Source organism: Marmota monax, unplaced genomic scaffold, assembly GCF_021218885.2.
Source record: "Marmota monax isolate L192 unplaced genomic scaffold, Marmota_monax_Labrador192_F-V1.1 WCK01_AAM20220418_F8-fsc00148, whole genome shotgun sequence".
NCBI lineage: Eukaryota > Metazoa > Chordata > Mammalia > Rodentia > Sciuridae > Marmota > Marmota monax.
In genome coordinates this window covers 3,175,406-3,192,882 of record NW_026693034.1, presented here as the reverse complement: position 1 = coordinate 3,192,882, position 17,477 = coordinate 3,175,406, and the positions used below count along the sequence as shown (strand labels likewise).

The 17,477-nt window shown below is 36.8% G+C and overlaps 1 protein-coding gene across 1 annotated transcript in view; it reads right to left on the bottom strand.

Moving 5' to 3' along the window:
* Positions 1-17,477, bottom strand: part of Sdk1 (sidekick cell adhesion molecule 1) — an 893,409-nt gene that overhangs the window by 520,414 nt on the left and 355,518 nt on the right. The window contains exon 2 of the mRNA XM_058582451.1: positions 10,034-10,193. Within this exon, the coding sequence (XP_058438434.1) occupies positions 10,034-10,193 (160 nt within the window). The remainder of the gene's footprint in view (positions 1-10,033; positions 10,194-17,477) is intronic.

Below are 17,477 nucleotides of genomic sequence, written 5' to 3'. Positions count from 1 at the left end.
GCAGCTTTTCATTTTGGCTGGTGAGGACAGGCCCTCTATCCATTCCTGGGCAAGCATGGGGGCTACTCTTCTGAGGCAACTCTTTCCTTGGGCTCGTATAGTTGACTCAACAGAAGTGATGAGGAAGGCTCTGTTGAATACTCCAGGGGGCTATCTGCAGGCTTCCAGAGTCTTTTCCAGGCAGCTCTTCCTTTACTGTACGCCATCCTGGAAATTTTAACTTGGTCAATGTCTCCAAATTCTCAGATCTCTTCAACTCTGTAAGTCCTCCACCTGTGTTCCTTTTTAAAGTCATGGCCTGGAAATTCTTTAAAAGCAATAAGATGAGGGCAATTACAGAGCTCATCTTGTTTGTATTTCACCTCTCAGGGACCAACATCTTTCACTGCATGATATTCAGTGTCTTACAAACCATTCTTGCATATCTATGATTGAGCTTTATCATTGATTCAGGTAAATCTAATCCCTGTTAGTCTATCTTATCCCAGGCTGCTAGGTTTAGTGGAGCCCAGAATGAGAGACGACTAAGCATCAGGATTAAACAGCATTTCTAAAGTAACCCTTCCAGTTAAGACACATATCGCATCCTATCAGACATTACCAGAGATATTTGTAATAAACAAAGATACTGTGGGGAGTTTCTAGTAACCTCACAGGAGAGTTATGCGCAGATCCTTAAGATTCTAGAACATGATCATGTCTTATGCAGCAGGGGACTATATACACTGAAAAGCACCCCTAGTGAGCTTAGTATAAACCAAGAGTGCAATCAGGGATATTAGGAAAACATACAACTTAAGGTAAATGTTACAAGTAAATCATTATCAGAGCCAAGTAATCTTAAGAGTAAGGCTACTTTCTCAACTACACTCAGGCCTCATCAGTTGATGGAGCAGTTACAGTTGGGCCTGGGTTTATACAATGTCACCTTAATGCTGAAAACAGAGATGCCACTACCACAGTCTTACAAGTGGCCAAAAGGAACACAGTGAAGGAATATCCTCTCAAGAAGGGAGAGTACAGCAATACACTTGGGTCCTTATCTTTTGACAGGAATGTTTGAAAAAGGAATGGCTTAAAAATTGATATAAAGAAACACCTTGGCAACAAAAAATACTTAGCTAATGGGACAGAGGCTTAAGAGGAGTAAGAATGGAAATTCTGAAAGTAGACACATGTCAACAGATCAATGGAGATGGTTATAAAATATGGATTATTTTAATAATACTAGAGAGTTTCCACCTTGAATATGGTATTCAACAATTCACCGGACAGGATGACTCAAGTGTGGAAGTAATCTAGACTTCCTCACAACTACTGAAGTGTTACATGAGCAAATTAGCAACACTGGCAAGGCCTGAAGCCACGAAGAGGTCCAAGAGAACTGACTCCTCCTTATCAAAGCCAATCTGGCATTTGTCTGGCATTTGCACTGTGAGCTGTCAAACCTGACAACAGTTCAGATTGATGCTGAGCCCTCATTACAGCACCCTTTTCTAAGTGGTCACTTGATTACATGATTATATCTGCCACTTCCAACACGGAAGCATGAAGTGATTCATTCCTATCAAACTTGGTATCTGTTCTGGATGTGGATCTGCCTTCCAGGCTCATTGACACCATCTGGGGACTTACACAACACTTAATCTTATAAGCCTGGTAGCCTGCACAGCACTGCCTCAGATGAAGGACTCATTTCACTTCCAAAAGGAGATGTGAAAAGAGGTGCTTTACCAGGGGACCCACTAGTCACACTATCTATAACATCAACTGGAAATAGCAATGCTAATAGAACATGGAATTAGGAATAACATTATGTAGTGTCGGGCACCATTCTCTAAGATATATGTGTTGAACCAGTTGATCACAACTAAGGGATCAAGATCTCACTGGCCTCTATCCCCAGGACCTATTTGCATTTCCCAATCTGAAGCTCTTTTGGATCAGAGGTATTGGTTCTTAAGGGAAAGTGTTTCCCACTGGTAATAAAGTAAGGAATCAGAGAACCTTACCATATAATTCACCCTGGTCACTTTGTTTTCTGCATGCCAATAGCACTCCAAGAAATTAGTTACTACTTTTATAGAGGCAACTAACCTGATTACCTAAGAAGCAGGGTTGGTGCCATATGGTGGAGAAGAAGAGGGAATTCACTGAGGTTTCTCTTAGAGCCAGTAAGATCATCTAAAATGACAAGTTCTATGACCCAACAAAAAGCAAGGCAAATAAAAGCAGAGGTAAAGGGTTGGATCAAGCTACCAGTAAGCAAATTAGACCAACTGAAGTTCTAGATGAGAGTTAAGCATACCCAGAATAAGATGGAGAGAAAGGCGAAACATAGGATCAAATAGAGCCTTGAGACTTCCCCAAATAAGAAAAATAGCTTTTTATACTAACTCTCTTAAAAGAAGTCCTTGTACAAATTGTAGTTAATTATTCTCTTGGAGGACACTCTTTGACGGACTTAACAGTAGGTACAGATGAACTGAGTGGTTCAATAACAGTCTCAATGCTATATTTTTGGCTATACCTTCAGTCTGAGCCACTGCTGTGATCAGCGGTTCCACGTAGTATGGAGTGGCTTTATGCCAGTGCAATTGGCAGCAAAAGTGTCTCCACCCACGCCTCATGTTTCCTGGGGTTCTCTGGCACCACATCCAGAATGTTAATTGAGTACTAATGCTTGAGCTAGTTAGAAATCAAGGCCAGTGACCGTAGGGCAATATTTATCTAACAAATATGGGAGCTGATAAACATTTTCCACAGTCACCTGTAAGAGTAGACATTTCTGAGATACATTTCATAAGGCTCCAGAGAAGTTCCAAGTGAGACTGGGCTGCAGCCACTTACAATGACCCCCATTTTGATAATACATGCCTTTGTGGGTTTTCCTCCTTGTTTCTTTGCCCTGCCCCGCATTAGCTTGAATGTTAGGGGCACATCTGCATTCCTTTGATTACATGTATTTTCATGTAAATCATGATCTGGCTTAAAATTTCCTGTGGAATATTTATTTTCATTCTACTAACTTGTTATTTTTGTGGGATTCTAAAATGTCCTCATGCCTAGAAAGCAGAATTCCTCTCCATTATTCACCTAATGTTTTAAAATTTGTTGGTATTCTTTTTATATTATTAAAATTTGTTTTAATTAGTTATACATTACAGTAGAATGTACTTTGATATATCATACATATATGGAGTACAATTTCTCATTCTGTTAGTTGTACATGATGTAGATTCCCACTAGTCGTATAGTTATATTTGTACATATGGTAATGATGTCTGATTCACTCTTCTATCCTTCCTACCCCCATGCCACCTCCCCTCCCTTTACTCCCATCTTCCTAAAGTAACTCTATTCTTCCCTAGTCCTCACTCCTTATTGTGAATTAGCATCTGCATATCAGAGAAAACATTTGACCTTTGGTTTTTGGGGACTGGCTTACTTTGCTTATAATGATATTCTCTAGCTGCATCCATTTACTAGCAAATGCCATCTTTTTCTAGGCAGAATAATAATATTCCATTTTCCACAGTCACCTGTAAGAGTAGTGTATATATATATAATATGTATAATATATATATATATATATATATATATATATATATATATATATATATATATAATTTTCTTTATCCATTTATCTGTCCAATGGTACCTGGGTTGGTTCCGTAGGCTAGCTATTGTGATATTGTGAGTTGAGCTGCTATAAACATTGCTGTGGCTGCATCACTGTAATATGCTGGGATTACATTTAAGTCCTTTGGGTATAAACGAAGGAGTGGGATAGCTGGGTCATTCCAAGTTTTCTAAGGAATCTTCATACTGCTTTCCATAGTGGTTGCACCAATTTGCAGTCCCACCAGCAATGTATGTGTGTACCTTTCCCCCCATATCCTTGCCAACATTTATTATTGCTTGTATTCTTGATAACTGCTATTCTGACTGGAGTAAGAAGAACTCTTAGAGTAGTTCCGATTTGCATTTCTCTAATTGCTGAAGATGATAAACAATTTTTCATATATTTGTTACTCAATTGCATTTCTTCTTCTGTGAAGTGTCTGTTCAGTTTCTTAGGTCATTTATTGATTATTGGTATTCTTTTATGCTTATATTTTTAGATGAGCTTTAGAACAATTTCCTCAAACTATCTACCAAAAAAATCTCATTGGCATTTTTTATTAAAATATCCTGCGGCCTGGGATATAGCTCCAGTTGGTAGAGTGATTGCCTTGCATGCACAAGGCCCTCGGTTCAATCCCCAGCAACACACATACACACAAAATATATATATATATAAGGTTTAATAAGAGATCTACTGATAATAGGTTAAACGTGTACAATAATTTCAAAGGAAATAGCATTTTTACAATGCCTTCGTTTCCTACTAGGATCTTCTTTTTTATTTCTCAGGGAGGCTTTGTGTGATTTTTCTTCATGGTGGTTCTACTCATTTTTTATAAAAATTATTTGCAGGCATTTAATAATTTTTATTGATATTGGAATTTTTTTCCTTTTTTATAAAACATAAGAAAATAACTTTCCTTTTAACCATTCCTATTCTTACTGAAATGAAAAAAATAAAGATACACCAAATTTCTATTGTTGGAGTGAATTGAAAAAGAGATAGGTCTCATAAGAAAATTGTAAGATTTTCAGTGGTTTAGAGTATCCAATTATTCCTCTTTGTACAACTTAATATTGCACTAACATTAAGAAATTCTTTGCACATGCATACACAAGTACACACATTAAATATAAGCATAACATTTTTCCAAAGTAGAAAGTAATTTACAGTAAATATTTCCTGGAAAAAATAGATGCAAATATACCTAAGACACTCATATAAGCTTGGCTTACCTATTGAAACTACTATCAATTTGCCAGTGTCATGTGTGCCTATATTCAGAATATTCACATGAAACATAACATTTTAACTGCACTGAAATAGCAAAGAAAATGCTATTTTTAAGCAAAGCTAGAAATGGTGAAATTATTTATTTGCTGTTTATAAGATTAGCATTGTCATAACTGATACCAAAGAAAGAAAAATAGTGGCTCACTTTCAGGTAAGAAACAGGTACCACTTTCATAAAGAATCCACATGTCCCAATTTGAGATTTAGAAAGGTGTCACAAAGGGTAACATATGAAAGCTGAAGATGCTTACTGGAAGAAAGTAGATGAAAGAGTCATTGGAAAAAATAGCATAAGATTTTTGGACAGATATATCTTGGAAAAAGGATGATAAAATATGATGGATTTCTGATAAACCATCTGAGTACCTGAAGCCCTCAGTGAACAGAATGTAATTCATCACATCTACCCCAAACCATTTTTCCTCCAGAATAACCCCTTCTTTGTAACAAGTTTCCAGTGAAATGTAGTAAAGCATTTACTTCATTTCAATGGCCTATACATAATGAGTCACTCCCTCATTCTTTCTCAATATAACCAGCAGTGATTGTCTGGTAATGGCCTATCAAGGCATTTTTCAAATGAACAGGCAAAATTTGCAAGTGAAAGGAGGAAGGCAAAACAAAACACTTCAATAACTTTGAAGTTAACACCAAAACTGTTCTATCCTAAGTTTAAGAAGTTGCATATAACCATGACACACTGTTCATTTGGGGATTTCAAAATAAAACTATTACACAACAATTTTAAATACATACGGAAGAACGCAAATAATACTGTGATTTGACATCTGTCTTTATCCATGTTCAGTAAAAAAAAGTCCAATAGATAGAACTTCAATATTTTTCTTTTTCAGTCTTACATCCCTAAAGTGTAGTCCCACAGGAAGACACCTAGTGTAGCTGTGCACCTTTCCTCTGTGAAGTGGGAGATATACAAGGATAGGAAAAGACAACTGGCAAGGAGCCTGTATAAAAGGCATGTTCTTAGGCCACTTAGTTCCAGACTAAGGAATAGACTTAAAGATAAGAATCATATGATCATCTCAATAGATGCAGAAAAAGCATTTGACAAAATACAGCATCCCTTTATGTTCAAAACACTAGAAAAACGAGGGATAACAGGAACTTACCTCAACATGGTAAAAGCTATCCATGCTAAGCCCCAGGCTAACATCATTCTAAATGGAAAAAAATTGAAAGCATTCCCTCTGAAAACTGGAACAAGACATGGATGCCCTCTTTCATCACTTTTATTTAACGTAGTTCTTGAAACTCTAGCCAGAGCAATTAGAAAAAGAAATTAAAGGGATACAGAGAGAAAAATAAGAACTCAAACTATCACTATTTGCTGATGACATGATTCTGTACCTAGAGGATCCAAAATATTCTAATTGAAAATTTCTAGAACTAATAAATGAATTCAGAAAAGTAGCAGGATATAAAATCAACACCCATAAATCAAAGGCATTTCTGTACATCAGTGACAAGTCCTCTGAAAGAGAAGCTAGGAAAACCACCCCATTTACAATAGCCTCAAAAAAATTAATAAAATACTTTGGAATCAATTTAATGAAAGAGGTGAAAGACCTCTACAATGAAAACTACAGAATGCCAAAGAAAGAAAGTGAAGTAAACCTTAGAAGATGGAAAGATCTCTCTTGATCTCGGATAGGCAAAATTAATATTGTCCAAATGACCAGACTACCAAAAGCACTACACAGATTTAATGCAATCCCAATCAAAATCTCAATGACATTCCTCATAGAAATAGAAAAAGCAGTCATGAAATTCATCTGGAAAAAATAAGAGACCCAGAATGGCCAAAGCAATTCTTAGCAAGAAGAGTGAAGCAGGAAGCATCACTATACCAGACCTTGGCATGGTATTGGCACCAAAACAGACCTGTAGACCAATGGTACAGAATAGAGGACACAGAGATAAACCCACATAAACACATTTATCTCATACTAGACAAAGGCAACACAAACAAATTGGAGAAAAGATAGCCTCTTCAACAAATGGTGCTGGGAAAACTGGAAATCCATAAGCAGCAAAATGAAATTAAATCCCTATGTCTCACCATGCACAAAACTCAACTCAAAGTGGATCAAGGACATACGAATTAAACCAGAGACCCTGCACCTAAAAGAAGAATTAAGTAGGCCCAAATTTTCATCATGTCATATTAGACCCCGACTTCCTTAACAAAACTCCTAAAGCACAAGAAATAAAATCAAGAATCAATAAATGGGATGGATTCAAACTGAAAAGCTTCTTCTCAGCAAAAGAAACAATCAGTAAGGTAATTGTTTAGAGAACCTTCAGAACGGGAGCCTACAGAATGGGAGCAAATTTTTGCTACATGCACGTCAGATAGAGCACTAATCTCTAGGATATATAAAGAACTCAAAAAAAATTAACACCAAAAAAACAAACAACCCAATCAGTAAATGGGCCAAGGAACTGAAAAGACACTTCTCAGAAGATGATATACAATAATTAATCAATAAATATAAAAAATGTTTAACATCTCTAGCAATTATAGAAATGCCAATCAAAACTACAACTGGCCAATCCCCCAAAACCAAAGGCCAAATGTTTTCTCTGATATGTGAATGCTGATCCATAATGGGGATGGAGGGGATCATGGGAGGCATGGAGGAACTTTAGATAGGGCAAAGGGGAGGGAGATGAAGGGAAGGGATATGGGGGTAGGAAAGACGGTGCAATGAGATGGACATCATTACACTAAGTACATGTATGAAGACACAAATGGTGTGACTCTACTTTGTGAACAACCAGAGACATGAAAAATTGTGCTCTATATGTGTACTATGAGTTGAAATGCATTTTGCTGTCATGTATAACAAATTAGAGTAAATAAATAAAATTTTTTAAAAAAGGAAACTGAAGGCCTAGACCAAAAATTTCTTTCCCGCAATTCATAACATGTACCCAACTTTGAGAACCACTGTTACAGATTGTGTGTGTGTGTGTGTGTATGTGTATCTCACTACTTTTCTTTCTTTTTGTGGTACTGGGGATTGAACCTAGGAGTACTCTACCACTGACTTCATTCTCAGCCCTTTTTATTTTGACAAAGAATCTCACTAAATTGCCCGGGCTGTCCCTAAACAATCCTTCTGCGTCAGCCTCCCGAGTCGCTGGGATTATAGGCATAGACCACAGTGCCCGGCCACAATATTATTATTATTGCTATTTTTTTTAACTAGGAAGAACAATCTGGGTTCTTTTGAAACATTATTCCTTTCTTCCTAGGGCACCTGGAACATTTTGTCATTTAATTTTCATGAGAATCCTGTGATAGATGTTTTATTATACTCATTTTACATATGAGAAAAATAAGATCAAAATGGTTAACTTCTCTAAAGTCACAGAGACAGCAAATTGAGTAGCAAATACTTGAACTCAAATCACTTGCTGTTCAAGTCCATTACTTACACATGGATCTCATTTCTAAGTTTTCTATTTTATTTTTGCTTTTATACCCCTATTAACAAACCAAGCCCCATAATGTCACATTATACTGTAGAATGTTGCCTAGGTTACTTGTGTTCCAGAAAATATGCTGTCTTATATACATTATAATCTTTCAATGCTTACAATAATCCAAGTGAGTTGTCACTGGCTCCATCTTACAGATCCTTATAATAGGAGCACAGGTGGCTGTCCAAGGCCACAATGCTAATACTAACAGGTAGTGGAATGAATTCTAACCTAGGGATACTTGATTTCAGTGTGCAATGATAATTCATGATAAATTAATGAAAAATGATGATAAACTGCTCCCCCCAAAGCACATAATTTTAAAAAACAGTAGGCCTAATAATTTAAGAGAAGGGGACAAATTCATATGTCTGTCAAGAGTGAGCAGACCATGGAAACAAGCAAATCAAGTGTGGGGTGATAATGCTAAGAGGGCCAGAGGGCAATGACAAAAATAAGAGTTATGGGCTAGTACCACATGGTCATTGCTTCTGTGCTGGGCTAAGCCCAGGTGGCCTGTCCTCTGCTGACTGTTCTAGGGAGAAAGAAAAGCAGGGGTTTGGGGGCTGGGGTTGTGGCTCAGCAGTAGAGTGCTCACTTAGCACGTGTGAGGCCCTGGGTTTAATCCTCAACATCACATAAAAATAAATAAAATAAATAAATAAATAGGGCAATATATATATATATATATATATATTTTTTTTTTAAAGCAGGGGTTTCACAGGAACACTCACTGCTGGCAATCAATAAAGTGCATGTGTGTGGTGTTTAAAACACATTCTGGACAGGCCACCAAGGTACATTGTCTGAAGTAGAAGAGGACTGGGCTATTCCCTGTGTTGAGTTGGCGGCCTCCCATACAGTTCATTCCTTCTTAATCCACTTATGAGAGACTAGGGCATTGCTGACTTCTGTTTATTTTGGAACCTCTTGGGCTCTGCAGGCACCACTAGCTCTCTGACTTACTAAGAGCTGCAGCAGCAGCCTAACAGCCCCGATAGAGAAATGTAGGTGAAACAGCACAAGCAAAGGAGCTCTCAGGTCCTATGAGGAGAAACTGAGCCTTAAAAGGCAGTGCTGGGCTGCTTCCTGGGTAGAGTAGCACTTCATGCTTATCCTCAACTCCAGCTCTCCCCTTGACCTCTTCCCCCAAGTGGTGCTCCTTCCTATCCCAACTCAAAAATACAACTAGGAATGTTTTTGTTGACTGCTCAGAGTTCCAGAAAACTATGAACCTAAAAGTTACTATTTAAACATGTATAGCCTGTTAGATAGGAATAATATTTCAGGGTGGAGACAATGCCACAGAAAAGTAAATTTATCATGCTAAAGCATTATGTGAATTCTCTATAACTACACTAGATTTTGTGTAGCAGTTTCGCTAATGGGCTTACTCTTAGATAATGACAGACTTCTACACGAAAATACAATCTATATCAAATAGTAAATCACATTCTAATTACATGTTCAAATCTAGTCCTCTAATCCTTAATGCATTAGAAATTCAAGCCAAAAATTTCACCCCTTGTGCTATTATGGCCAATAAAGCAAGTATCCTAAACACATAAACCTGAAATGGAATCTTATTTGCAATCAATCAATTACTTATATTCGCTGCTGTAGGTGGTGAGCTCACTGTCATTGTGCATCCACTTGAATTCCAAAGGCCAGCTCCCTTCTGCAAGGCAAGTGAGGACAAGGCGATTCCCTTCCAGGTGCATCTGTGGTAGGCCTGGCTCTGTTTTAAAATATGGTGCAACATCATCTGAGATTTAAAAGGGGAGAGAGAGAAAGAAAAACACTGAATAAACAATTAATAAATCAATTATGTAAACAGAATTTAACCTTAAGCTTTCAACTCTGAATCTGTCAACAAAAATGACACAGGTACATTAAAGTGGATTGGAAATAATAATGTAGAGCTTATATATCCTTTATGCATATTTTCATGTTTTTTTCCAAATGTTCTAATTTCACCTTTTGCTTTTCTCAAAAGAACAGACCTCTAAAAACATTAGAATCTCATAATAACACACAGTCTCTCAGTGACTTTTAAGGAGATATAAAGGAGGAAACTTGTGGTATAGTCACACAATGAGATATTACACAGCAATGAGAATGATACACCTAAGTTATTTTTAGGTGTCCGTCATCTAGGATAATGGGGAAAAATGGGTTAAAGAGAAGAAATAATGGATGTTTTAAGTAGCAAATAGTCCCAGATCTGCCAGAAATATGCAATAGCCCAGACGATATTTCACAAGGCCAAAAATTCAATGGTACCACTATTTGAAAGCATATGACAGGTTCATCTAAAGTTTTTTCTACTTATGATTAATACTAGCTTATCAAAGGGACATATCAGGCAATCCCTGCTCCTACAGGTCTTTGGTTTTAACTAGGCAATCTATTTTCAAAGTAACAATCAAGGGTATTCAAAGTAACAATCAAGGCTATGATAGAGAAATTTCTTCACATAGGCTTCAATAGATTTTTAAAAAGTGACAAGGATAAGTAAGATTAACATACATACACAAATGACATGACTCATAGTCTAGCGCGCTCTCTCTCTCTTTCTCTCTCTCTCATACACACACACACACAGTCTCTCAGTGTCTTTTAAGGAGATATAAAGGAGGAAACTGGTGGTATAGTTACACAATGAGATATTACACAGCAATAAGAATGACACAACTATTTTACACATGGTACCATGGATGAATTTCATAGCTAAAATGCAAAATGATAGAACCCAGATGGATGGAATTAAAGATGGAGTACATGCTTCGATTTGCAAGCTTTTGTTCAGAACTAGGCAAAACTACTCTAAGGTGTTAGCAGGGTAAGTATTACCTATGGATGATAGAGAAGTGATGAAGAAGGGCTTTGGAGAACATGTGACATAGACTTATCTATTTTGTGGAAATTCACAGAATTCTCCATATGCTTTATGCTTTCATTGCATATATGGTTTTGTATCAGTGGTTTTTTGCTTGTTTTTTTAAATGAATGCAGGGCATTTGGCTTCTGCATCTAGTTCCATCCCTACTTAGATATATGACCCTGATCAGGGCAGGTGAACTTGTTTCTTTCTTCATCCATAAAATAAACAGAATTAGGTGACCTCTCATGTTTCTACTAAAATCCCGTAAGATCCACCATGCAGTCAGAATCCACTACTTCCAGTCTATCTTTCAGGCCTCCTGCCCTCTCTGCTCCATGCAGACTTGTCTGCTTTTACATTTAACCAGGGCAAAGATCCCCCCGCCCCCATAGCCTGCATTTCTCCTTCCCTTACCTGGGATACTCTGTGCAGGCTGAGTTAACTAAGGCTCCTCCCCACCAGTATATCCTAAATCATTACATTTATTGCAATCACAATATTTGTATCAGAGTTTCAAATTATTTATAGATTATGCCTTAGTACACTTCCTTTCTTAATCATTTCTGAATTCCCAGCATCCATTACAATGCCAGAAATAGACTAGATAATAAATTTGTATAGAGTGAATAAATATAATGGCAGTAAAGAAAAAATATAAGAAATAGCTTGCATTTGAGTAATTAACATGTATTAGAAATTGTCCTAAGTGTTTTATATAAATTTATTTACTTTTGCAAAACCCTATGAAATAGGTATCATTTTCATATCTATTTTACAGAGCAGTAAACAGAAGCACAAAGAATTTAAGTAAACTGCTCAAGAACGACCCAGCCATAAATGGTTGTCATTATATAAATCCAGATCTAGAACTCAACCAATTCTATACATATGAATCAAAATGTTACAAATTTCTAAAAAGCAGGAATTTTCTTCTCAATCCATATCTAACTTCAAAGTTTTGATAAGTTAGTTTGTGGACTTATTTGGCTGGACTTTTAAATTAAATTACTATTTCTTTAACAAATTAAACATCAAATAAAATAACAGTACTAAAATTGCACATAAAGTATAGTTACACATGAAACTTTGTACATACACTAATACTAAATATATACAATGTAAATATATTACCAGCACTCCCTGTCCACAGGTTCTACCTCTGCAGATTCAATCAATAGCAGGTAAAAAGTATTCAGAAAATAAACTTTCCTGAACAAGACCTTTTTCTTCTTGTCATTATTCCCTACATAGTAGGGAATTAACTAATTAACTATTTATCTAGCATTTGTACTGTATTAAGAGTTACACATCATCTAGAGATGATTTAAAATGTATGGGAGCATATGTGTTATATGCATATATATACTACACCATTTATAATCTATGGATGTGAGCATCTGTGGATTTGGATATACACAGTGGGGCCTGGAACCAATCCCCAGTACATACTTGGGTATGATTATATAATTTGTCTTTGTGTTGACCAACTATATATAATTGATACACTGGCAGGACCAACTACTTACTAGTATTTATTAATTTGTTCACTCAAATAAATAAATGGTAAATTGGAACTTTGTGGTCAGAACATATAGTAAGGTGACTTAAACTGGTCAATGAGATTGAATGCAGGAATTGAGAGCTAAAGGATCAGAGGTCAAATACTCCAGCAACAGTAAATACAAGGGGCCCATTGATAAGAAGAAACATGGTGAATAACTTTGAAAAGTACAAAAGAATAAAAAATAGCCCTTACTGCAGGGGCAAAGAGTGAATGGAAGGAGGGTGTGCTAGGCCCTACAGGCAAGGCAAGCACATGCCATCCTGCATGCATATCAGTGATGTCCACTTCACAATAAAAGTGTTCTCATTTTAGTGACAGATGATATGATCATCCTGTTTATACATCTTAGTCAAAAGTACTGTCAATGTGAAGGTGATGATAAGCTATTACTACCAAAGAACTGCAGGAAGCCTTTGAAAAGGTTGTGTAGTAAAAGATCTTTCTGGTTGCACTGCAGAGAAAAGAGCTAAAGAAGGACTGGAGTAGTGGGAGATGATTTGGAAGACCACCACAGGAATCCAGGTAAAATGCTCTAAGAGGGGACAAATGGTGGGTTGGTTGGGCAAAGATAGCAGTAGGAATTGTGGTGGAAGAGATGGAGAGAAATGGGTGGTTTTAACATACTAAGTGGATTCAATGATGGATTGGGTATGGAAGTGAAGATGACATAGTTGGTCCAGAGGGATTCTTAAGTTTCTGGCCTGTATAATTTTCTGGTCCATAAACAGACAGTGATCCTATATGACAGACCCTGTAATCAGCATTGGAAATATAAAGAGAATAAGACATGGCAACTGTCCCTTAAGAGATTATGGTCTAAGTCTAATGACACAGGAATATAAACAGTCAAGTGTTAGGTGCTATAACAAAACATGTCAAAGTCAGGAGGAGCCAATGATCCAGGTCCTATTTCAAGAGTTACACCTGCTTCTGTTGCATATGATGTGGTCTAAGATGCATTTCAAGTGTATTTCTAGGTTTTGATTGTCAATAGTGTGTCCAATTTCCATTTTTGCTGTGTACTTCAACTAAAAATCATCCACTTTTATGACCCAAAGAGTGTAATAAAGCTGAATTGCAATGGATATAGCTTTGATACCTTGGGATTTACTGAGCTGCAGGCTTTATTAATGTCTTGCCATTTGCACTCTCTTTAACAATAGAAAAAGAAATGCCACTTCATATGGTTCCAGTGTCCTACATGCATGAGTCATAAAAAATACATCTTTTTGAAAGGAAAAACTTAAAGATAGAAGCTCAAGAATTTGAATTTGGTTTTACAATTGACACTGCATCATCAATTTAATACATTATACAATAATGGTTTTGAATGTAAATCATGCCACAGCTCAGTTCTTCAAAGAACTCATAGTTAACCAAACATGCCTACACAAATGTACAAATTATCATGCTTGGTACTGTGATCTAACAGAAAAAAATTTTTTTTCACAAAGAACAGTTTTCCTACAATTTGCAACAAATATTTTTGTAGTCTAAGTGATGATAGGATTATGGTTAGCATATATGCTGATATTTATTATAAGAAGGAAGGGCAAATATGTCAATGTTCTGAAGTTTTAAACTTCTAAATTAAAATTATTACCACAAATATTTTAACATAGATTAGCCAATGTGAAAATAATAATCTTCTGAGCCCAGCATTATGTATCACTGAAAAATATGCAGAGATCTTGAAATTTAATGAGGACATAAAGGTAACAAAATACAAAGCTTTGGGAAGAGAAAGAAAAGGGCAGATTAGTATTCAGGTGTGCACGGACCCCCACAAAAGCATGTGTTCTTTCTATACTTTAAATGGGATAGAGAAAAGTTTGAAAAGATCCATAAAGCAGAAAAATGATTGAATTACCTCTGAGGTAAAGTTATCAAACTTTGACCTGGGAAAAAGCCAATGGTGCACTTAATGCTCTTTGAGAAGTAGGCGTGTATATGTTTTAAATAATAACTAATAGATCACCCCCCCCTCAGAGAAAACATATAAGAGATTATGCACACTTACATATTCTAACAATGAATATTCTTAGGTCCTAGAATGAATTACCAAGAAAAACTGTGAAATTTCTATTTTCATACTTTTAAAAAGAACATAAATCATTTATGAAAGAGAGTCTCATTTGTCTGGATAACATAGATTTAAGGTCCATCCAAAGGAGAGGAACAGAGTTAATGTTCTTTCAAGACAACACCATAATTTTATGATGTCAAAGTCACTTCCATAAATGGACTTTCAAGGTTTTCAGATATCATATAAATGGATTTAACTTTACCTGCCCAATGCAAAGATAATCTTCTCATCTATAAAGGAACCATGACCCATGCACCACAGTAGAAATAGTTTCCATGGGGAGCAGAGGAGCGTGAGAAGTCTAAACTGAGCCTTGTGCTTTGGTTCAGCTCCCTTACGTGAAGGGAGGCCACGTAATTAAGGCCTTAATTGTCTGCTGTATGAGGGAAAATTGATAATCTTTTGAAACCCCTTAATGGTCAGATGGACAGGAATCATCTATTAGGTACTGAAAATGTGAAACTTCAAGCTATTTGTGTGACTCTGCCAATGGGAGAGTCAACCAAGTTAATCGTCTTATACTTAGTAACTTGCTCTTTTCTCCTTTCTTTTCAAGTGATAATGAATAAAGAAATAATAATCAACCTCCACTTAGCAAAGGAATCAACGGAATCTCAAAGGAGGAGGTATGAATTAGATAAAACCACATGTTCTGGTGACGTGAGGAGAAAATCTACTGAGCCCCCGCAATCAGACCATCAATCAGGTGTGAGTCCAGTGGGGAGTCGCAGCATGAATGGGCAATCAGCTGGAGCAGGACCTTTTATTAGGAACTCTTGCTTTTGCCACAGCTAAATTTCCCAGGGCGACTAATCCTTTAGTTTAAACCACTAATCTTCTTTTCAAAACTTCTTTTATATCAAATTCAAACATTTTCATGCCCCAAGCTTATGAATTTGCCACTAACACAAAGTTCTATTTTTCAAATTCCAGTGAAAAACAAAAGCACAGGGCATAATGAATTATTTGTGAACAACTATTCTGAAAAATAAGGGTAGAAGATCCTCTTCTGGTAAATGTAGTCATTCCAATTTCAGCTGCTGGCAGTTCATTATGTACACCTATTGAAGCCAAGAATTTAATCTCATGGTATGATATGCTTTTCTCATATTAGTAATATTAATCTTTTTAAAGAAAATAATTATGTATTTAAAATGCACTTCTGAGGTAAAAATATTACTTGATATGTTCTACTATGATTAAAACTGCAGATATGAAAATGTCACCCTATGGTGCTCTTAAGAGGACCCTACTGTTTCAGGACAAAATCTCCTAAATGCTTTAGCATAAGGCAATTCAAGCTGCATTTTCTATGACCACCATTTAAACCTTTGGGAAGTTAAAGGTAAAATGAGAGTGGGAGGGGAAGAGAGGGTAAATCAATAGTAGATAGTAATTCCCACACTAGCTAATTACCCTTCCAGTAAAGAGCTGGTTCTATCATCATAGCTAAATTCTAGTCTTCATTACCTAAACTTATCAGAAATATTTATTAATATTTCCAGTGGCAGATTTTCAAATATAATAGAAAGTTCTATCATAGTCTGTGGTTCAAACAAACAAAAAGTACCCATCTTCTCTATATGTCACTTTATATAGTACTACCTGGTAAAATAAGTATCAGAATTCCAGGTGAAAGGTATCTACAACTGAACAAATGTGCATCTGATTTCAAACACAACCAAAAAATGAAACTATTATGATGACTATAACTTACAAGAAAAAGGTGTTTTTTCAACTATTGCCCTATCACACTCAAACATTTCTGATGGGATAGGACTAGAAGTTTACCTAAGTCAGGTCACACCCACATGTTCCCTAGTTCAGCACCATGCAGGACCTCTGAACAACGTGAGAAGAGCCCCCCTGCCTCTCCAGTTCTGCAGGCCTTTGCACAGACAAGGAGGCCTAACTCAGACACCCGCACTAGCTGTTGCTCCTTTACAAACTGAGGCACTTTGTCATTCCTCAAGCATTTGTTATGCTCCAGCATTCCCTGAACATTTCCTGGCCATGGGGCACTGGGGATTACAGCTGGCCCTACCCAATGAGCTCATAGTCTAGAAAATGAGACTTGTAAATAAGCCAAGAGAAATACCATGAGCAGAGGGGACAGAGGTATGAAGTCAGTGCTGTGAGAAGGCCCTTGATGGGGTTCATGGATGATGACCTCCCTGAGGCTAAAGTCCCCACATCTCAGCCAGGGCAGAAGTGGATGGGCGTAAGCTCCAAAGGAGCCTACAGCAAGTGACAGAAGGCTGAGGTTCCAAGGTGTTACAGAAACAAAAGACCCAGAGGCATCCTTAAGAGCTGCTTCTGCTACATAGTAGCTTTGTGTAGCTTGTTAAAGAGTTGCCCCCTGTACCATCATTCCTTATAAATGAGATTTTTTTTTTCAGACAAATGCTCATAAATCCCAACTAAGAAGCAGCTGAAAACCAATTTGCCTGCTGCTCATGCCTGCTCTAGCTATGGCGCTAAGGACTCCTGTAGAGAACTCCTGTACCTTGGAGAG